Source organism: Convolutriloba macropyga, chromosome 10 (assembly GCF_964194025.1).
Source record: "Convolutriloba macropyga chromosome 10, txConMacr16.3, whole genome shotgun sequence".
Classification (NCBI taxonomy): domain Eukaryota; kingdom Metazoa; phylum Xenacoelomorpha; order Acoela; family Convolutidae; genus Convolutriloba; species Convolutriloba macropyga.
This window is the reverse complement of record NC_134477.1, coordinates 21,920,102-21,944,292: the sequence shown is the minus strand read 5'-3', so window position 1 is coordinate 21,944,292 and position 24,191 is coordinate 21,920,102. Positions and strand designations below refer to the sequence as shown.

Here is a 24,191-nt window from a genome sequence, read left to right as displayed (position 1 = left end):
TCGCTTTTCGTGTGTTCGCTTGCACGCTCGTTCGTTTTTGTCACGCTCATTTTGCGGTCGCTCGCTTTTCGCTCGTTCGTTTTCACGCTCGTTCGTTTTTGTTTCGCTCGTTTTGCGCTCGCTCGCTGTTCGCATGCTTGTTCGTTTTTCGTCGCTGCTCTCGCTTTCCGCTTGAACCCCACCCCTTTTCTGAGTCCCCTTTCTTGTGCTTTTAGATGTTCATTTATATGTTTGTTTGTTTGTTTCTTCAGCGCGATAACCCCCCGCCCTTGTTTGTGACCCCTTCGCGCAGCACAATACCCCCCGCCCTCTCTCTGCCCCCTTTCTTGTGCATTTAGGTGTTCATTTATATGTTTGTCTCTTTCTTTCTTTAGCGCGATAACCCCCCGCCCTTGTTTGTGACCCCTTCGCGCGGCGCGATAACCCCCCGCCCTTGTTTGTGACCCCTTCGCGCATTAGTCTTAGCTATTTAGGGTCTTTGTTTTTTTTCTTTGGCGGCTAGGTCAGGTGCGCTCCTTAAGGAGCACAGTAATGCGCCGGCTCTAGTCCTCAAAGAAGCTAAAAAGGCCCATGCAAAAGCTAAGACAAATTTACTGCAGCAAAAACCTGAACGCAAAAAATCGGAAAAATATGTAAGATAAGCGGTGAATTTATGTAAGTTCACCGCTTGAGTAAGCTGTGGTCATATAAAAATTCACCGCAAAAATTGGAAAAATATGTAAGATAAGCGGTGAAAAGTTAGTTTTTTCACCGCAAATTTCGTACATAATTTTGCGGTGAAATGCGATGAATGCGGTGAAATTATGTAAGATCACCGCTTGCTCTAGCGGTGATCTTACATAATTTCACCGCATTCATCGCATTTCACCGCAAAATTATGTACGAAATTTGCGGTGAAAAAACTAACTTTTCACCGCTTATCTTACATATTTTTCCGATTTTTTCTCGACCCGGGCATTATGTTCGGTATCCAGTTTGACCTGTGCAGCAATAACAGATGGTGAGAATTGTGGAAAAATCTTAAAGAGATGAATGAGCAGAACTTTGAGGAAGCGGTGCGAATTGGATGTGATAATTGAGCTGAATGAGCTGCAAAACGTTTATGAAACGAATCAATAGGGTTCTGAAAGTGTCAAAAATATACTTTATGTAGTGGAGAGAGTCAGAATAAAAGCAGAAAAAATGCACGAAGAAAAATTGAATTAACTATTTGTTTGTACAAATTATTTGGAGTCTGCTTACCATAAAAGGGTTTCCTTCCAACTGGTCTCTGACAAAATTCTGTAGAAGATACTGCCCAAAGACAGTGAAAGAAGAAATTAGCACTTCCGCTCCTAGTAACTTGCCAAAGAACTTAGTCGGGAACCTGAAACAAATGAGCTGCATGTGAAGTAATTTATGGCAACTATATCATCTCGCGGAGATGCGGAAAATGTTGCTGTTTTTTGCTTTATGGTTTTGCTCATATGGATTTGCAGTTTTCAGCCTGAAAGTTTAACAGAGCTTTGTGATTCTTTATACAAAAAACCAAACTCTATATGAACATGATTTACAGCATGTTGAGGTTCCAGACCAAAGCGACCTCTTATCAGATCCTTGCCCAGGCTGTAATCAAACCCGTATACCACCATTGTCCAGACTTTATTGTGGCCATGTAGTTTAGATGGCACTTTAGCTCTGCAACCTCAACCAGAATACCAACTGTTGCAGATATCCCTGTTGTAAACACTGAAACCAGTTTAAGGATTCAGCTACATCTTTGCTCAGATTTACGCAAAAAGGGGTTACTTTGCGGCGTAAATAGCACATAATATAAATCAGTAGAACCATAATTATTTCCCCTAAATTGGCCTATTTCCGTTGCCTGAATTTTGCCTTCCTTTTGCTTTAATTTCTCCAATACTTTCAACAAAAGTAATTAATGGTCCAACTCGGAAATCAAACTTTGTTATAAGTCATTCTATCAGCACTATCTGATATGCAATTCGCCTTAATCCGCAATTAGAAATGCGAGTTACTTCCATGGAATTGTTTACTAATGAGGCGTTCTTTTCGTTTACCTTCAGTAAATATTACTTTCTCATTTCGTTTTTTGGATGCACATAAGCAGCCTCCACAAGCATTTCTACAAGAGGCTCAACTTACAAAAACTACTGGAATTTTGCCTGATGGAATTTTGCCAACTTGAAATATTTAAGAATATTTGAGCTCTTAGCATAAATGGTTGTTGAAACTAGACTATTTTAAGAGTTTACAAGAATGGATCTAGTCTGCATAGTTTAGTTTTTTTATATATACATCAGCGATTTTAAGTGATTTTTACTAAATGGCCGTCTAGAAATGTTCGACTCAGAGATACTAAAAAGACTGACACTAGTAGGAAGTAGGCTCCCCCTAGAGTGTATAGGAAGCCTCTGAGAACAGCCATTAAAACGGACGAGAAGTATAGCACTGGCATCCACAGCCCAGCTAACAGGAGGGAGCTCTGAAACAACAGGGCCAGAACTGAGGTCAGGAACAAGGGAAACACCACAAACTCCATCTCCTCTTCACGAGTGAAGATCTCTGAAATAAAATATATGGAGATTCATACAGTTGCTTTGAAAAGTTACGAGGCCGAGAAACTGTCATTACAAAAACAAAGGTTGCGCCCGAATTGATGAGAATTATGAAAAACTTTGAAAGTCTAGTGGGGGGGATTGAATGCAATTTAACAGTGCGCACCTAGTTAATGTCGAGGTAGCCTTTTCATGGGTCCAGCTAAGGTTTTTTTATTAACATATTAAGAGTAGTCGATAAAACAAGGGATTCAACCACCAGCAAAATTTGTCCCTTTCTCCTAACGCTAATCGCGCATGTCGAATCAGGCCAAATTTTACTGTTTGTTGAATCCCTTGTTTTATCCACTACTATATATTAGCTCTAAATTCAATAAAAAATCAATTAAAATCAAAAATAAAAACAAAAAATCAAAAAATCAAAGCGAATTTTATATTTCACTCTTAAAGAGTGATTCACTCTTATTCGGAGTGATCCCCAGTAGAAAAGATCGCTCTTTTTCGCTCTTAAAGAGTGATTCCCTCTTTTTTGTTTTTTTATACTTTTTATTTCAAATTATCTACACTTTTCAATAAATTTATATTTTCATTTATTTTTTCTATATTTATTCCATTATCAATAAGAAATGATACAAAATTATAGTATTTACATGAACAACTATCACTGAAACTGCTCAACGGAGTTGTTTTGCAAATTCGCAGATCCTCTGTTTGGTTAATAACTAAAGGACTTACAGCTCTAGGACTTTGCCAACTAGGATTATTTGTTTTATCCGCGAAGCGGTTACACCAATCAGTTAAATTTCTACTAAATCCTCTAGTCAATTCTATATCTGGATGTTGTTTCTTTACATGAGCCCGTATCCCATCATATCTCACAACAGAAGTACAATATGAACAATTAACTTTAGCTGAAGTACAACTTCTACATGTATAATTACCCTCATCAAAATTATTTAGTGGTTTTATATAATTACACTATCACAATTGCACTATTACAACATCTAGTTAATACTTCTGAGCTGGGGTTAAGGTTAGGGGTTAGGGTTGGGGTTAGGATCTGAGTTAGAGTTATAGTCATAGATAGAACCAGAACCAGAACTAGAACTGGGGTTAGAACCAGAACCAGAACCAGAACTAGAACTAGAGCTAGAACTAGGGTTAGAATTAGAGTTAGAATTAGGGTTAGAACTAGAACTAGAACTAGGGTTAGAACTAGAATTAGAATTAGAATTAGAACTGGGGTTAGAACTAGAATTAGAACTAGAACTAGATTCATTTTTTAAAGAACAACCCCATGGAGAAAAATCATTAGCACAAATACCACTTAATATTATATTACCACACATACATTTATCAGTTTTATCTTTGTGAAATGATTCATAATGATATTTTAAAACAGCAATGTTTCCACTTTTATAGTTACACTCTAAACATTGTAAAAGCATTTATAATAGGGTAAACTATAATATTTACCTAATCCTTCACAGGGTAATATTTAGCCATGATTTCAATTAAATCTTTAGTATTATCTTTAGATGTGATACACTCTGCTAAATATTTATTTCCTAAAGTATTGAGTGTATTAGTTTTACATCTCTTATCTAAGATCAAATCAAAGTCTAATTTTTTTATCTTTAACAAAATGTATAATCTCTTCTCTAAATTCTTCATTATTTATATATAGTTTGTTTAAAAACCTTCCTCCCTTTCTCTTCAAAAATCCCATCTCTTCATTGACGAAGTCACAGTTACACTGATTTATATATTCCTCTTGTATCAGGGAACCTGCTTCGCAGATTGTATTTCGTGTTTCACCTTCCAACTCTTCTCCATATCCAACATTAACTAATGTATTTACTCTACTCAACATTGTACTTGCTCCTATTGCTACAGTTCCAGCATTTCTTGATATTGAATTAGGATAAAAACAATTAAGTATAAATAAACCTGCGCCTATAATTCCACCAATATTTGATAAAATTTTTATACCCTTTCCCATAATCATTTCTTTAGTTAGAACATCATTCTGTATTTTAATATTATTTAAAGTAAGAAGTTTATTAAAATAAAACTGATTATTATCATGATTAATAACATTTCTATCCGGTGCATTAATCATTAGTGGTTTCATATATGCTATAAGTTTATTTATGTCTTCTCTTTCTGAATCATCTTTTAAAATAAGAGCTTTTAAATCAAGGAAACCAACTCTTGAATCATATATCATTGTTCTATTACTACTAATAATAATAAAAGTATTTTCCTTTTTATTATATTTAATTATACCATAACGAAGTTCATCTGACATTCCATCTGTACAATTATTATAGTTACTATTTATTTCACTAATTATTTTATTGAAGTGATGTTCACATTTATATGTCTCATTAAAGTTTTTAAATAGATCAGGTCCATTATAAGTTGTTAAATAAATAGTATCGCAACTCATTATTGCTGTATTAATTATTTGAGCTGGTTTATGACACATTACAATCATTTAATGTCTACCTTCAGTAAAATAATAACCTATATCCTTATTTAACCTATCTATTTAACGATCTATCCAGTCTCTGTCATCTTTACAAAATATATCTATATTTTTAGCTTGGTCTTGGTTTTGGTTTTGGTTTTGGTCTTGGTTTTGGTTTTGGTTTTGATCTTGAACTTGACCATGGTCTAAGTATAACTTTAAGTGTTGTCTAATAAAAAATGTTTTACCCGTTCCAGTTCCACCATAAACAATAGTATGTAATGGTGACTTTTCATATTCAAATTTAACTAGACTCCTATTCATAAATCCACCAAAGCTTTCTTCTAGTTTTGTATATTTACTTGGTCTTGAATCATATATTAAATAACAAATTCCAATAATAATAATAATAATAATAAAAACTGCACTACCTGTTTCCATTTTTATATAATAAATATAGATTTGATTTAGATTTAGATTTAGACTTAGACTTAGACTTAGATTTAATAAATTTATTATATAAAAATGCTCATCCTAACTTTTGAGGAATTCAATAATAAATTTAATATTGATAATAATGCTATGAGTGATATCAGAATAAAAGATATAGGTAAAGATATAAGTCTAACACCAATTGAGATTGTAATGAGAGATGATAAACCAGAAATGGTAAGTGAACCTAACTCTAACATTATTGTAAATCTACATCCAACTGAAGGTACACATTGGGTTTTAGTTATAAGAAGAGAAGGTGGTCCAACAAATTACTTTGATAGTTTTGGTGTAGAAACTCCACCATTATTTTTAGAAGAATATGTAGATCTAGGCTCTAATGAGAGAATACAACAATATGATGAATCTTATTGTGGGGCTTATTGTTTATACATGATCTATCTTATTGATAGAGGATTTAGAATTAAAAGTGCTTTGAATATTCTAGTTAATCAATGTAAATATCCAGGAATATATAATGAGTGTTTTTGTTTAAGTTGTAATGTTAATGATAATGCTGATGATAATGTTAATGATAAAGATAATGATAATGATAATGATAATGTTAATGATAATGATAATGTTAATGATAATGTTAATGATAATGATTATGTTAATGATAATGATAATTTTAAAGTTAATTATAATGCTAATGATTATGATAATGTTAAGGATAATGATATTGTTAATGATAATGACAATGATGGGATTGTCTATCGGAGAAGTAGTTATAATCAGAGAAGTAGTCCTAATCTACGAATTAGTTATAATTCGAGAAGCGGTTTCACCGATCAGGGGTATATATCAACCCCAAGAAATAATATAATCCAAACAAATCCTAATGCTATTAATATAAATGGTGATCTATATTCATGGTTAAAGGATGATGATATAATTACTGAAGCCGCATTCCCAGATAACTTTAGATGTATAATATCTGGTCCTAGTGAATGTGGTAAGACATTCTTATTAAAAAAAACCAATTCTATCTAGTATGTATTTTGATAAGCTATACATCATTGGACTTACTGGTGATCAGTACCATGGTATAGAAATAATAAACCCAAAAGCAGATGTTCAATTTATTAAAGATATAAAAGATTTACCATCTCCCGATAAACTACCCAAAGACTTAAAGAAACTAATGATATTTGATGATGTTAGAGCCAAAGAACCAGTTATTAATGAAGACTTTTGTAGAGGTAGACATAATAACTGTAATATGATAAATCTTAATCAAAACCTGTTCTCTGGATAGGCAGAGTGTTAGAGAGAACTGTAATCTAATTATTTTATTTGAACAGAGAGGTAAAGTCCTAGCATCGATATATCAAGATTTCTTCAATAATGTTGAACTTAGTTATAATGATTTTGCTAATAAATGTAATAAGGTATGGAAAGAGCCTTATAATTATATTGTCATTGATATAACTAAAGATAAAAATATTAATGGTAAACTAAGAATTAATTGGGATAGGAAAATTTTGTAGTTTAGTTTAAGTTAAGTCATAAAGATAAAGACTAAACTAGATGTAAAGTAAAACTTAATACATCACCATTAAAGTCTATAGGTCTTGCATGCTCATCTTTAATATGAAATTCTATATATTCTATTCTATCTTTAGTTACATTTTGATATAAGATATTAGTTGGTATAATATTTATCAAGTAACCTGGTGGTTCTGTTAGATTAAAAGTATATAGTATGTCTGCATCTTTACCATTATCTTTAGCTCCAGATATAAAATTGCAATGAATGTTAATAGTTCTAAAACCCATAATATCAATAATTTTCTGAGATTTATATCTAGCTTTTTTATAAGTTATTTTTCTAAATCCTAGTAATGAGGCTAGTGAGTTTTCTATATCAAAACTGAGTGCTCCTTGTTTTGTTTCCATAAAACATTTCATCGTATTCTTATCTGGTTCTATTATAACATTACCATCAGTTTCTTCTTTTATTAATTCTGCTATATCAGTTAACTCATATGCTCCCGGTGTAATAGTTGAATATAGCAACGGGATTCCTTTATAATTATGATTAAGTATAGATGTAATGTTTGGGCTTGAGGTAGAGATAGAGTTAAGGTTAGGGTCAGAGCTAAGAGCCTGAGGTAAAGCTTCATCATCTTCTATAACAGTACTAGCATATAAGAATTGATTATTTCTCCTATTCACATTAAACACTGAATTATAAACAGATAATCTAATTAAACCTAATTTTGTTGTATTAAGTATAGGTTCACTAAAGTTAAACTTTTCTGTTGGTTTTATCATTCTAAAGTTAAGTGTATACTCTTCTTTAGTTTTAGTTAAAGCTTCGTGTATATTTTGTAGTTCATATAGAATCAAGTTGTCTGTCATTTTTTATCTAATAAAAATGGATTTTAATTTGGATGCAACTTATGGTTACAAAAATGATATACATAAAAGTAAGATTATAAAATATAAACCAAATAAACTGGCAACAATGAATACGATAAATACCAATATTAATATCATACTCAATAGAGAAGAGAATCACTTAAATTTGCGTGATTCCTATCTAGAGATAGAGTTTGTTGTATCAGATGATGCTGGTGGTGTATTTGCTGATGATGCTAATATCAGATTAGTTAATTATGGTATGATGGCACTGTCTAGTTCAATTAAGCTTGAAACTAGTGGTGGTAGGACTATTGAATATATAGATCATTGTCATCCTAATCTATTGATGTATAAGTTATTAACTAGTACTGATGATGAATATGAGAGTGGTTTTGTTAGAAATCAGGGCAATAGAGATAGCCAATTTAAAGGTGACCATATTGCTGCACAACGAGGTCATATATATATGATGATTAAGATGAGTGATCTATTTGGTTTCGTAAATGATTTAGAAAAGATTATATATGGTTTAGGATTTAAACTAATTTTAAAAAGAAATAATAAAGATAGAGCTCTATATAGAGTTATTGCTAATCCTGGTGCAGTTGCCATTGATGGTAATATAGAAATTAGAGATATATCATGATGTGTACCTAGTATTGATCCTAGTAATGATAATAGAATTATTGTGCAAAAGGGTTTAAGTAAAAAGAAAAATGTAGACTTTAGCTATTATGAAAGAAAGACATTTTATAAGAATGTACCCAATGCTACTAACTTCTTGTTTGATCTAGGTATGGAAAGTGGTATGGAAAGACCGCAATATATAATAGTTGGTTTTGAAAATAATAATGTTAATGAACAAACTCATGATGCAAGTACATTTGATGTAATGAATGTTATTGAATGTTATTGTAAGATTGGTATTGAGTTTTATCCCGAGGATAGAATGAATAGTATTTATGGAACCAATAATTATAATGAGGCTTTTAAAGAGATTGTTAGCTTTAATAAAGATTATAATGGGCTACCACATAATATAAAACCATATATAAATCATAGAATATTCAAAAGTAATTATAGAATATATGTATTCGATACTAGATATCAAAGGGATCATATAGGTCTATAACCAATACAACTTAATTTTAATATAAGTGCTGCAGTTGCAGATGTTATATGTCATGCATTAGTATTAACTAGAAAGGTTATTAGTGTGAATAGTGATGGTAATAAGATGGTAGACATAATATCATAGATATAATTTAAGTCATAGATATAATTTAAGTCATAGATATAACTCTAGCGATAATTATAATTTTAGATATAACTCTAGCGATAATTATAATTTTAGATATAACTCTAGCGATAATTTATAATTATACTATAATATAGTTATTGTTAAAATTATATACTTTTACTTATACATAACCATATACTTATACTTATATTTGTAGCTAGTCAGCTCTAATTGTTACTCTTGTTACTCTTGTTAACACCCAACTATTTCTTATTAGTATTAACAAAACCTTTAGCATAAATAATGTCTAATTTCATTTTATTCTCTAGAGCTAAGCCTCCAGCTTCAAGCTTAATCTTAGGCTTAGGTCTAACTTTGGGCTTAGGCTTGGGTTTAGGCTTAATAACAACATAGGGATTATACTTTTTAACTTCAATTATTTTTTATATATAGAAATGAGTCTTTTAAATAAGTTCAAAACTAATTCATATTGTGTTGCAGGTAGACATTATAGTGGTACTGTTAATATAAGAGGAGCTATCACTTCAAAAGGTACTAAAATGATAAAAGGTAATTGTGTTTTATGTAGAAGGAATAAATCAATGACAGTATCTGATGCAACAATAGAAGCAGAAGGACTTAAAGATTTCTTTAAAAGTGTTGGCAGAGCTACAGTTAACTTTGGAAAGAAAGTTGCTAATAATCTAGTATGAGCATTAGAAATAGCAAGTAAAATAGGAAGTGCAGCTGCATCTAGAAACCCTAAAGCAGCTCTAGCGGCTACACCTGATTTAATTAATTTTGCAATTACTGGTGAAAGTATAAGAGTAGTACAAAAAGGAAGAGGGTTATACTTAGGTACAAAGAAAAGATAATTATTTGATTATGATTATGATTATGATTATGTTTATGATTATAGCTATGATTATGATTATATATTTATCGATAAATATTAATACTAATATTATTATTACTAAAAACATTGTTATTACTAAGCACTAATATCTTTAATCTAAAAAAATACTCAGCTTGTTTTTCTTGTTCTTCTTATAATGCTCATATAACTTAACAAATTCATTATACTCATCATTATCTACTTTATTATCATTCATTGATTTATTATATATTTTATTAAACTTATCACTAAACTGTTTACTTAAAATATACATTTGTGAATATTTTATAATTTTATTTCTAATTTTAGTATTAAATGTTTTTTTGATAATGAACCACAAACAGTTGCTGTAGCAAAAGCTGTTGGTATAGAATAAGCTAATCCTCTACCTGTTAATGAAACTGATGTTGTTGTTGCAGTTGTTGCTTTAGATGATAATACTATTTCTGTTATCTCAGCTACGTTAATATAATTCTTATATCTGCTTAGCTTCATTTTAGTTATTAGTTTCAGTTTCATAATAGTTTCTAATATCTTTTATAATGTTAATATTGTTGTTAAAATTATTATTAGCTTGAATCTTTTCGTTTATCAATCTTTCTGATACTGATGACAAATCTGGATATAGTAATCTCTCACTCGGTGCTGTTGGATTGGTCATTGCTTTGCTTATTTTCAGTAGTAAAAATTCTTTCTATTTCTTTCATTATATCTCCTTGATTAAAACTATAATGCATCTCAAGTCTGTCTTTCTCTTTATTATCAATTAAATTACTTTGCAAAAGTACAGCAATTATATATTGTACGATAACACCTCTAAGAGATTTATTATATTCTTTCATTTCTCTCAGTCCGTTAGTAAACATTTCATCTAAGTGTATGATAGTTATATACTGATTAAACTTATTATTATCAAATTCTTGCTTTAATTGATTATATTTAGAGATAGTATCTGCAGCAGCTTTATTACAAAACTTAACAGTATTTCTGACTTCATTTGTTGATTCAATAAATTCATTAATTAGTTCTTCATTAACTTGTGTTTCATTTAGTTGTAATGTTTTAGTTGTAACTTTATCAAAGTCACCTTTTCTTAGTTCCGTTATGTTTTTACTTAAAATGTCTGTTTTATTAGAAGAGGATAATAAGTTATTGTCACAATACTCTTCATTAACAACATCTTTTTCATCTATCGGAGGATGTACATTTGTAATTTTATAGGTATCCTTCATATCAATATTATCATTATCTTCTAGGAATAACCCACGCGCCTTACTTAGTGTTAAGTTGTTTCCATTCCCTATATGATGTTTCGCTTGTTTGGATCTGTTTCTTGTCATTATTTATTTTAAGAAATATATTTAATGATTCTAAAACTTTATTATTAGATTCAAAATCAAACTCAGATTTCAATAGTTCCTGTTCATAATATTTGCCTTCTATTATCTCTCCATTAATATCTTCTATTTAATATGTTGGTGGATGTGTTTTTAGAACTTCATTCACTTTAAACAATTCTCTATTCAATTAGAAGTGTAACTTTTAGAGAAGATATTACGTTTAACTACATTTCTAACATAATCACCAACGTTAATTTTACCCTTAATATTCTTAAAACTAAAAGTGTACTTAACTTTATCAGGATTATTAGAAGCATCAACTGGTGTCATATTAATTGTTGAGTGAATGTTATTGTTATATGTTACAACAGTATCATTTAATATATTTACCCAATTACCATCACCATTGATGAACATAGGTTTATTTATTATGTGTAATAATGTTCTATTGAATCTCTCTATGGATACAGCCTTTAAATCACTATAAGTAGAATATAGCTCTATCCCTGAAGCGGTTTTGCCGGTTCCATATTCTTTAAGTAAAGATTTAAATGTTTCATTGTAAAACTCACTACCTCTATCTACCCATAATTCTTCTGGTTTTCGTCCTTCTGATAGGATTGTTTTAAAACCATTAGTTATAGACAAACCAGATTTATTCTTTAAAGGAATAGCCCATGCATATTTTGTGAATATATCTATAACTGTTAATATAAACTTATAATTATTATTGTATTTACTTAGAGATGACTTATCAATTAAATCAGCTGACCATGTTTCATCTTTATATAGTAGTATTATTCTTTGTCTTTTAAACTTTGTTATTTGAGGACTGAATACTTCTTTAGCTAGTTGTTGTTGTTGTTTTTCTAATGTTTTATTTATGGATATAGTCATGGTTTCACCTATTTACCATAGTTAAAAACAAAATTATATAATTGGTCTTGATTAATAATATTCATAGATAATAGTTGCTTAGATATATCTAGCATTTCATCATATAATCCATCATGACCAGCTTTTGTTTCTAGTATTAATAATTCTAGTCTTTCTACTAAATTATTTGGGTTCCCATTTAATCCCCTGCCAAATATATCATCTCTCACCTCCATTATACGTTTTATTGTTCTATATCTAGCGCTTTTCTTATCCCCTTTTCCTAAATCATATCTAATATCCTTTAAAAACCTTTTAATTTTGTTTTCATATTCCTCAACCTTATCATCATATGTTACATTTGTTTTAGTAAGAAAATCAGTAAATCCTTCTGAAAACTCATATACATTATCCCTAACTAAAAATGCACCCTGCTCTAGAGTTATATCAACACCATTCATTTTATATCTCCTACTAGGTAAATCTACGAGTTCTAATTTTAATTGAGGATTAGTTTGAGCTCCCATGTCATGAAAAAGTTTGGCTGTTTTTGTATCAACATGAACTGGTGCTATATCTTGAGTTTGCTTTATGGTCCCCTTTAACGTTTCACCAATCTGCAAAGCAGTTTCACCCATCTTGGAAGCAGTTTCTTTAACTGGGAACCAGCTTGCTTGATCTGCGAAGCAGTTTCACCAATCATCTTAGTTTGTTTATCTAACTCTTGATTTTGCCAATCTATTGCTCTTAATGTTTGTTCACTTAATGCTAGATTCCGTTCATTGTATTCACTGATAGTTTTGGTTAGAGGATCAAATAACTCTTCTATTTCACCATAATATTCTTGTTGTTTTAATTTATCTTCTAATCTATTTCTTCTGTTTTGTTTTTCTAGATTGTTTAATTCTATAAGTTTATCTAGTTTAGTCATTTTATATGTATTGAAAAATTATAATAAGAGTAAAAAATGGATAATGAAAACAGCTTCTCTCTTAATCTAAAAAGATGTTTAGCTTGTAAAAGACGTTGTAATACTATAGATGAGTTTATTGATCATCTTAAGGAACCAAATCATGATGATTTAATAATTTCAACTTATTCTAAATATGTAGATGGGGCTGGGAAGATAATAAAATTTCTAGAATATAATAAAAATATAATTGCTGGAGCTACACTACATAAGAATACAATCATGGGAGAGACTATGGAAAAATATATGGCTCAGATAATGATTTATAATATACTAACTACCAACCCTATGGATGTAATGAATGAATTAGGTCTATAATTATTTGTTATAAAAATTAAGAAAGCTCATTATATAATATAATAGCAACTTCAATTAACTTTCTATCATCATTAATGGTTAGTTCTAGAATATTATTAACCAGTAGGTCTTTGTCTCCATCTAATGATCTGCGAAGCAATTTGGTAAACCGCGAGCTTTGCTCGTTCACTGATGCTTGGTGGATCATTTTTATTAAATCTCTTTTGAATAGATATAGATTCTCATCATGAGGATAGCTTTTCATATTATTTACATAAAATCTCTTATCATCAAACGTGTTTAGACTAATCTTACTTGTTTTTGTTGTTGTCATGTTATCACCAACTTTTTGAATTCTACATTCATCTACTGTTCTCTGTGTATTATTCATTAATGCATCATAATAATCTATGTGCCTAGCATTATTATGCTTCTTTATTCCTTTTTCTTTAGTGTTTTTAGGATAATTTTTGAAACTATATGTTTTGGGGGACAATACTATAAATTCCTCAATAATCCTACTTCCCTCGTGCTTAAACTTGCCGGGGACTTTATTATTAGTTTTTATAGGTATGTCTAGATTACTTAAGTCCATATGCTCATCACTAACTTTACCTTCACTATAATTTAATACGAAACTGTCCGTATCCATATAGTGAAGTATTAGATCTTTGAGGGATGGTTGTAGAATATTATAGAATACATCATACATGTGTAATTTACTTAATTCTAAGATAGTAACACCTGCAGATACTGGAGAATCATATTCTTTTTTTCTTTATATATTCTATTTGGCTATAATCTCTATATCTAGTTGTATTCTTAAATGTTGGTTTACTTACACTTTTCATTATCTTTTCTTCATCATGCAAGAACTTGCTTTGAAAGAAGTGTAGAGGATTGATGAACATTCCTCCATATAATGAGTTATTCATTAGTTTCCTTATATCCTTCTCTGCTTCAGTTTTAGCTGTTGCTCTTTTATTTGTATTGTTTTGTATATAATCCCTACATATATAATCTTGTTTAAATTTAATTACTCTATGTATTTTTGTTACTTTTACCCCCATCTTAACATAGAACTTTAACATCCTATAATGAACCATATATTCTGTTTTGTTGTTTTGGTCCAAGATTAATTTCTCGGATCTTGCTTTACTTTTCTCTCTTTGTCGGTATCCCAATTCATTATCATTTATCTTTCTCTTATTAGGCATTAGTGCTAACTGTTCTGTTTTCTCTTTACATTCATTAGTATAATCAATATCACGAACTATATAGTAACCATGATCACTATCATCTGGAGTATTCAATATTACATCTAGAGTAGTAGTAGTAATAAACTCAAAATCCTTATTAGGTAACTTTTGCATCATTGCATAACCATATAGGTTGTTTGCGTCTATGTACCATATGGTCTTACCATCACTGTTATCCGCGAAGCGGCTTTGCCGATCTATATATCTATCTCCCATTATTCCAGATATACCACCTCTCTTTGCTCCAACAAAATCATCTAGCATTTGTTTATCTTGAAATGTATCTAATGTTACACCACTTGACATTAACCAACAATCAAAACTATAACCCGGGAGACTAACGTAATGTAGTGGAATGAGCTTGAATTCTTTCATACTTAGTTTAACATATTCATTCATGCAATAGTCTAATATTTCCACATCATTCTGTAAATACTCTATAGTTAGATTTTTTCCAGTTTTATGACTGTTTTCATTATTAAAGTTATCTACTTCTTCTTGTGTTGGTAATTTATTATGTAGAGAGGATTTGAAGTCTTCTATTTTTAGATTACCTATAAGATTATTATACGACTTTGTCGTGGTTCCCAAGGAGTCTAAACCAAAGTATTCATATGGATATAATGTTTTAGTTTTACATCCATACATCTTTGCCATTTGATCTAGGGGCATAGCTAAGAAGTTATAACTATCTAAGAATTTAAGACAACCAATGCTAAACATCTTAGATTTACCAGCAGCTAGTGGTATGTTATCTACTTTTCTTTTATCATTATTCTGTTTGAAGAGTTCACTGTATAGTAGGTTGAAGTCATAGCCAGAGCCATTATGGAATATTACTGGAATGAAGTTTTGTTGTTTGTTTCTTAGATTACATATTTTACATGCTGGTCCTCTATATTTACCAGTTTCATGACAATGATCTCTTACTTTATTAATACATGTTTTGCTGCAGATATTACAAGTGTTATTAGTTTCATGATATAATTTATCTTCTTCTGTGAATATCATCTTTTCATTATGTTTGAAATTATTCTCAATTTCTATTTCTAACAGATCTCTAGCAAATCTTTTGATGCAGCCTAGACCGAAGTAGTGTTTGAAGTTACCATGCCAAGTGTAACCCACAGCTATTGGAATATGTTCAGCTATTACATATTTTAAATCATTAGTTGAGACATCGGTGAAACCGCTTCGTGGATCAACAATGCAACATTCTATACCGGCAGTTATAATATTTTTTACATTCTGACGTTTGCGTTCATTTATAAAAGTAATATGTTTTTTTCTTAGGACAAACAATCTCTGGTTTGAATGAGTTGTTGCATACGTGTTTATCATATTTAATTTGTGAGTTAAACCAATAGGTACACCTATCGCAATAATAATATTTTATGTTATTTTTATTTGGTCGTTCTAACAGGGTTTCTATATTTTTTATTAGGGCACAGTGTCCTATTTGACCATTACTCCAAACTAGTATTCTTACATCTTTTCTATCTTTATTAAAATCATCCACTTGTTTAAACAATTCTATATTACCATTACCACAAGGTGTGTATACCCAAATATTAATATTATACAATTTCTGTATTCTTATTATATAAGCAAAATCATCTTCATGTTGTTGTCTTGGTTCTATTAGTTTATCTACATATTTACTTTCTCGAGTTGCATGGTGTGGGGCGGGATGTAGCCAAGCAGTTAGAGTTAGTTGTAAGCAATTGTATTTATAACTACGTATATTTAATATCGATTTAGAGTTTTTGAGATCTGGAGGTAAATCTATATAACTACCAATAGATGCTTTAGTTGGTTCAATGTTTAACTGAATTTTTCTTATTCCAAGTAACTCAAAATCATAACCATAACCGTCATATATTTCCTTTTCGAAATCTAGCCACCGATTGCAGTCACCATATTCATATATCGGTGAAACCGCTTCGCGGATTGCTTTATTATTAATATAATCAGTACTGAAGAATATTTTAGTAGTTTTAACTTCTTCTTTGGTTCTCTTCTTATAATCACATTCAGCCGTGATCTTATATTTAAAACTCCTAACTTTACGAAACTGGTAACAATTTTTAATTTCTTCTAAAGAGTAATTAGTCGCTTCATCTATATCTTTAATGTAATTCCCACCTTTATCAGTAATATAAAATTCTCTCATTTTCTGAATTGAGTTTATATGGAAGTCTTCTGTGTTTTCTAGATACATGCGATTGTGACTATATGAATGAGTAGTTAGAGCTACTTTACTTCTAAATTCTTCATGACATTCTTTACATATAAACCTAATCATAGAATAGATATTGTTTTCAGTTTCAGTTTCTGATTTAGTTTCTGTTTTAGTTTTAGCCCTAGTTTTAATAATATAATCATCTTCATCCAAATTATACACCCTCTCCGAGATTTCCTCTTCTTCAGACTCAAACATTTTCTCCAATAGTTCCTTATGTTTGAGATCGTATGATTGATGCCTGTATAAAGCCTTCTTTGATTCAGAGGATAGATTACAAAGATCACAGAAGTTTATGACACTAGTATTAGTTGATTGAGACATGATGTATTTTTTTTAGGGAAATAATCAAAAAATAATTTTTTGGAAAATGATAATGAAATGCGATAAGTGTATAAATAAACCTTGGAAAGAATGTTGTAATAATTGTAAAGAATTAGAATATTCTTGTTATGTATGTAAAAATATTGTTAAGGTTAAAGATTATATAGAACATTTGGGATATCATTAATCTGATCCTGATCAATATCTAACGTGTAGTATGTGTAATGTTTATAAACATATATCATTATATAGATTTAGAAATAGGGAATGTAGACTATGTATTCATCTTCATAGATATAGATATGGTCACACTAGAAATCAATTCAGAGAGCATGTTTATAAGTAAAATATTCAAGAAGACATAGAAAAACACTAATCACTGTGTTTCCACCGTTCTCAGTGTTTTTGACTGTGCTATTATTGTTCGCTTTCTTTCATATTTAGCAACCGCTAATAGTGTAAGAAGTCAACAAGCTTGGTTTAACATCGCATTACACTGCTTAGCAGATCGAATGAAAAGTGCATGTCATGCTAAAATGGCCGCCACCATTGACAATGAAAGCCACCACCACTAAGAGAATGAAATCAAACAAGTGAAAATTTCGAATATAACATACCATTAAAAATTAGCTAGTAAAGTCAGTATTAATTAAAATCTTAATTTAATTTTTAATAGATTATACGAATCAATCAATTTAATAGAAGGATTTAATTATTATTTTACTTTAAAACTTGTAATTACTTGGGAAATGATAAATAATTTTAAGTTAAAAATCATGTGAGAATATTCTAGAAAAAAGAATGTTCTAGAATAATTCTCCACGTGGGGACTTTTATTCTCCACGGCATTTTTTGGCTATTCATCATGAGTTTCACTTCACTACAAAAAATAGCGAAAAATTTTAAACAATTTTCGTCATTTGACGAGACTTTAATAACTGGAGCTTTATCATCCACTTCTTTGTCTGAAGAGAATATAAACGAGCTGACTAATTTAACAAATCAAATGATTACATTTTGTAAGGAGAACAAATGCATACCCGACAACACCACCGAACATGAAACTGAGACTGGAAAACGAACTAAAACAGAATTCTTCCAGTTGTTCCTCTCCAAGTTCAAGAAGGACCTATTAAGTTACGAGCATCAGGAAAAATTGGACAAGTTTGAAGTGAATGTGCCGGAATATTTATCTTTCCACAATAAACTCAGGAGTTCATTCAATATTGGTGAATTTGAGTCTTATCTCACCACAGTCAATAACATGGAGGGAAAGCTGAATCGTTCATATCTACTGACAATTTCTGACAGAGGATACATATGAGGGAAAGTGAAACAAAACCATCAAGAAAACAATAAGGATATTCCCTGGAAAAAACTACTGAACGATAAAGGATGTTCCTACTCTACTATCCAGAGTTATATCAACTTCTCTCAAGCGTGTGAAAACTATCCCAGGATCCTATTCTCAACAGACTACTACTCAGAATGGAAAAAGTTCCTTACAATGTTTTTGGCAGAAGTTCAGAAGGATAGCCAGCTACAATCTAGGTGCATGACAGAATTACATTTTTCATAAATGATAAATGAGTGAATGATTATTCAGAAATATATTTAATATTAAGATTAATAATGATATCCCTACAAATGATATAATAATATTGTTCAGTCAGCTTAATATTAGACTTCAGTCAGCCTAATAATTAAAATTAAAAGTGTTCAAGCATTCTGTAGTTGCACCCTCCCCCACAGTTGCCATTAAGAAAGGTCGAGCAGTACTGCCGTAGCGTGGTAAAGGCGAGTCAACCTTTAACAAGACCTCCCAAGACTCGGCTCAAAAATGTAACCAGGTACATAGAATCACTCAGTTAAACATCATAGATCAACCGTCTCCCGGTTAAAGTCAAAATTTTAAAGAAACTTGTTTCTTATTATCCAGTTCTAAGCAATTTTGATTTATTTTCTGTTCATCCGATTCTATTGAAAAAAAACTTAGAGAGATGATTAACCTGATTTATTTCAGTATAGTTTGGCATATTAGATATGAAATTGGGCTTAAATCTAGCTTTGAGAACTTTTGGATATTAGTGTATGATTTGCATAAATTATACTACCTATGTTCATTTTTGTAAACAAAATTGTGCGTGTAGTATGTATTTATAGTGGTGAATATAGCAGTGGATAAAACAAGGAATTCAACAAACAGTAAAATTTGGCCCGATTCGACATGCGCGATTAGCGTTAGGACCACTTATGGTACCACTGAGAGACAATTTTGGTGCAACTAATGTCCCGGTAAGCCATTTGTTAGTAGTCAAACAAGGATCATATATGGTGCCATACAAATCATGTCGTATTTCTTAGTACAACCCTTGTATGATTTCAAAAAAGATAATCATACATTTAACTTTAAAGAAATCCTACGTAATCTTTGTATGCAATCAAAGAAACCGTAAACGATAGAGACCACTGCTGGTAGATTACAAGCAATTGAAAACACATAGTTGGCTAATTGAAACGCATAGTTGGCTAATTGAAAGAACCGATTTATGACTTTATCTGCCTATGAACTCAGGCTGCATCTAAGACTTTAAGCTTGATCTGCCCGCATAAATGAGCTGGTTCAATCTGCAGCACTGGAAAATTATACATCAGGCAACAAAACCAATCAAAAATAATAATCTGATTTGAACACTATTTGCAGTAAAAGTAATCCGACAATGCGCTTAAAACTCGTAAAATTTTGTTTGCTATGGTCCAAAATCATTATGTTTACAATAGAGGACTGAAAATCAAATCCGGACTGTGCTGATACCTGGAAGAAGTTTTTCGCTATAAGCAAATGCCTCGCGTGCTTGCAACAGAGGTGGAAAAAATATGAGCAACAGCAGGTAAATGTAATGGCGATTAGATTAGAGCAATGGAAAAACCTGTGAGTATACGGCTCTTTGGTACGACGTCGCTTCTTTTGTACGAAACCGAAAATAAAACACAATAGCAACAACTCAATGGAGGCTTTTGCTTCGCGAGCTAAAAAATCTGTCTTCGAGGACAATTCGTTCGTGCTAAAAAATATTTGTCATCAAAGTGATTAGAACTCGAAAACAAAAAACCCTCATTGAAGAACTGCATCCAAGGGAAAACAAAACACTTGACTCGATAGAATTTCTCAGTGGCGATGCTTATCAGTTCAATGGAACAGAAGTGCTTTTAGAACTCCAGTCTTTTTCCAAACTTAGAGCCGCTTGATTGTCCAAAATGTACCCAGAGCATCTTCTTCGCGCAATCAGTTGATCAACTTCCGATTAAGCCAAGCGAGCAATGACCCCCCTAAGTAAATTAGTGAACCTTGCTAGTATTTAACTATACATTTACCTCACCTACGCCAAAACAGCAAAACCCCAGGCAAATATGTAGTGCAATCAGACGGAAAACGTTGCACGGGTTCAACTAGAAAGGCCTGCTTTCTTAACTGCATGCAAAGAAAGACATTTTTTTTACTATAGACATATTATGCCCCTCCCCAGTACAGAGCTCTTTTCCATAAATTGCAAATCATTATGTAAAATTATGGAAAATGTGCCCCCTAGTCGAGGAATGAGCGAAAAAATCTAGGAACTGAGCGGAATTTGAGCGAACGGTGTAGCAAAATCCGCTCAAAGCGCCTACATTTTTAACTGAAATAAACATAATTCGAGTGGAATAAAGTGCAAGAACTGAGAGGATTTTCTGCGTTATAGAAATGCAGGAAATTAGCACAATTGGAACGGGAAAAAAATTCTTGAAATGAACACAATTTGAGCGGAATAAAAATACGCTAATTAATAGTCCCTGAGTCTCCAAAAAAGTGCAATAGAGTATGAAAATCATTCTCATATAGACTAAAATCTTATCTTTGAGAGCCTAGAAAACTGCCTTATAAAGCCTAGAAATCTATCATATAGAGCCTAGAAAACGATGCTATAGTTCCTGGAAAACTATCTTATCCTATGCAAAAACAAATACTCATAAGTTATGAATATACTATGTTATCCGTTCGTTTCATCCGTTCGTTGCTTTTTTTCCTGTTCCGGTAAAATTCCGCTCATTTCTTGCGCTCTTATTCCGCTCAAGTTCTGCTCATTTCTTGCATCTCCTTTCAGATTATCTCTTGCATTCTCTTGAGCGGAATTAGAGCGTACTCCTCACCCAGGGCTGAAAGTTGCAAATAAAATGCACCCGCTAAACTGGAGTGGGATAAAAATACGAAAAAAATCTCAAAATGTTGTGTTTAATTAAAAGATGGAATTAAGTGGAACATACTGTCTTCCTTTCTGTGTCTGTCCATGACAAATCCAGCAAAAGGACACCACAGAAACCCAGTGAGCAATGCGTATTGAAATGCAGATGTGTACTGGTCAACGTGACCTGAACAAAAATATAAACATCTCTTGGGTAACACTCTTTATCATTAACAATTCCCGTTTCCTGTGTTATTACCTACCTTCGAAGTTCTGATTGTAATGTTGATTGGCGGCTGTGAGGTGTTTTACCCAGAAGTAATATGTTCCAATGTAGAAGTTGCAGATGAAAGAAAGAGAGAGAAACCACAACACTTGCAGGATGAAAGTACTACTGCAGATGATTCGAGACAAACGTGGAACTGGCTCTGAAAAATCATTTTATCTCGTAAGTATTTTCAATTTTAGACAGTTGTCTTTTCTCAAGTTTTTATTACTAGCTCGTCAATCGAGCTACCGTTAGTCTTGAAATGAGACCAGTTTGAGCACACTTTTTGTGTTTTCTCTGTTTCTTTTTTGTTCCAAAACATCAATACAGAACCCCGCGTGAAATTCCCTTGTCACAGTTATAACAGTCGGCTTGGTTTTTAGCAGTTTGCAATTATGGACCAATGAAAGTATACTCAGCATTAAACATATTCATTCCGCAATAATTGCCTAGAATCTTAATCGGAAAACAACTTTATGACCCATCATCACCTTGGGGGATTTGTGGATTGTTGAGAGATACAGTAGAGAAACCTCCCTGTTGAGATCTACTCTCTCTGAGAGCCAGTTGCAAGTTCACACTACTGGCTGAAGCACGGCCAAAGTTCTCCATCTGGAATCCTATATTGACGTCATCTGCATAAGACTTGAATCTGTAAAAACACAGCACAGCATACTCACACCGCTGTTGTAAAGAATCCAATATTAACTAAATAATTTTAAAGCATTGAGGTGAGAACCACTGTATTTTAGATCGAATGATTTTTTATTGGAAAGTAGTTGGGCTACCTTCACTTTTATTCACTTAAATAGTCAACCCTGCTCTTGCATTAAAAAATCATTTCAATTCTGACAAAAAATTGGACGGCAATTGACGCGGGGCATTCGAAACAGGACTGACCGGCATTTAATTTGGGTTCCAGAACTCGCAATGAAGATGTATCTCTATGGCACTATGTAAACACAATTAACTTGGGGATAAATGAACAACTGGGATCTTTTTCTTTTGCTTTCTTTTGTACCACCTGCCCCCCCCCCCCCAGTACGTTATGGCCCCCTCCTCCCCCCCCCCCCGTTACAGAGAGTGCCATATTGCATAGTACATTATTATGTAAAAGTATTGCTGGGGGGAACCCAAACGGAAAATATCAACAACTGATAGAATACCTCGGGTCTTCAGTGACAAGCATCATACTGAAGTTGTGTGACTGTGCTTTTGAAAGTGTTGGCATCTGAAGGTTATTCCGATTGGGTTGATTTGGTGCACTTGTTCCTCCTCCTCCCCCTCCTCCGCTCTTTGTATTCTTGTTTCTACTTTGGTTGTTTTGTGTCTTATTTGATTTGGATTTGGACTTGGTTGGCTTTTGTTGCTTACTCAACTCATTCACATCCAGAAATTCCCTAAAGGCATTACATTAAGGGTGAGAGCGAAAATTGAAACAGCAGTAAGTAGAAATGATATTATGTAATGACTATATAAATTGGTACAGTAACCGAAGCAAGCTAACCCACTTCAGCATTCCGACTACTTTTTCTGATTTCTTTTGAATTATCAACCAATTAATTGAATTGTTGTAATTCCCAGGCTAGACCGGATGGTTATCGTGCAAGATTCTGCTAGAATCTTGCAAGATAACCATTCGAAATTGACTGGGGATGGCTTAATGTAACAGGCGTCTCAGAAACAGGGATCATGATTCTTTTGTAATATTCGATGATACAGTCCAACTTCGCGAAGCGATTACCCTCATCTGGGGGATTGAAAATTAGGCAAAAACTGGATTAGGCAAACGATTTTTATTGCTGCTGTCAGGCAAAAATCCTGAACAAAAGTTTTGAGGAAATTAGGCGAATAGCATTTACATAAAAAAGGTACCTCATAGTCAACTCAATGCTGTAAAACCGTCAAGTTTCCCTGAGAACAGCCTTTACATGCAAACGAGTCGCTAAAAGTATATGTCAACTGTATCATTTTTTCAATGTTTTTCTTTACTCGTGTCATCAAAGACAATTTTTCATCTCTAAAAAGAAAAAAATGAGAATGTTTAAGGTTACTTATCAATAGCTTTAATATATATAAAACTGGCTGCAAAATTAACGTGAGAAAAGTTAGAGGAGTTCTGGGCTAGAAATGGTCAAAAATTGGAAACTCGGGTCAATGTTCAATTTTTTAGCTAGATTTCTTCTAAGTCAATTATTATAGTCAATCAGTTACATTATTTTACCACTCGGATATTGCAGTACCGCTTAAAGAGTTTTAATTGGTATTCGCCTATTTTCCACAAAACCTTAGTTGCGAATTTTTGCATAATCTCAACAGAAATCTCATTCTCCTTATAGAGTTTCGCCTAATATCCTAAGGCCCACTCAT

General features: G+C 31.9%; 2 protein-coding genes across 2 annotated transcripts in view; one reads left to right on the top strand and one right to left on the bottom strand.

Moving 5' to 3' along the window:
- Positions 1-1,206: 1,206 nt before the first annotated feature.
- LOC142347961 (large neutral amino acids transporter small subunit 3-like) lies at positions 1,207-23,701 on the bottom strand. The gene is made up of 7 exons (XM_075399127.1): positions 23,697-23,701; positions 22,988-23,221; positions 22,313-22,473; positions 21,817-21,981; positions 21,636-21,740; positions 2,373-2,565; positions 1,207-1,366 (listed from the first exon to the last, which is right to left on the bottom strand). Exons 1-7 carry the CDS (start codon positions 23,699-23,701, stop codon positions 1,207-1,209), a joined length of 1,023 nt encoding a protein of 340 aa, XP_075255242.1.
- Positions 23,702-23,861: 160 nt separating this feature from the next.
- The window catches only part of LOC142347960 (large neutral amino acids transporter small subunit 3-like), a 36,916-nt gene continuing 36,586 nt past the window's right edge, over positions 23,862-24,191 (top strand). Inside the window, exon 1 of the mRNA XM_075399126.1 lies at positions 23,862-23,870. Coding sequence (XP_075255241.1) covers positions 23,862-23,870 — 9 coding nt within the window. The remainder of the gene's footprint in view (positions 23,871-24,191) is intronic.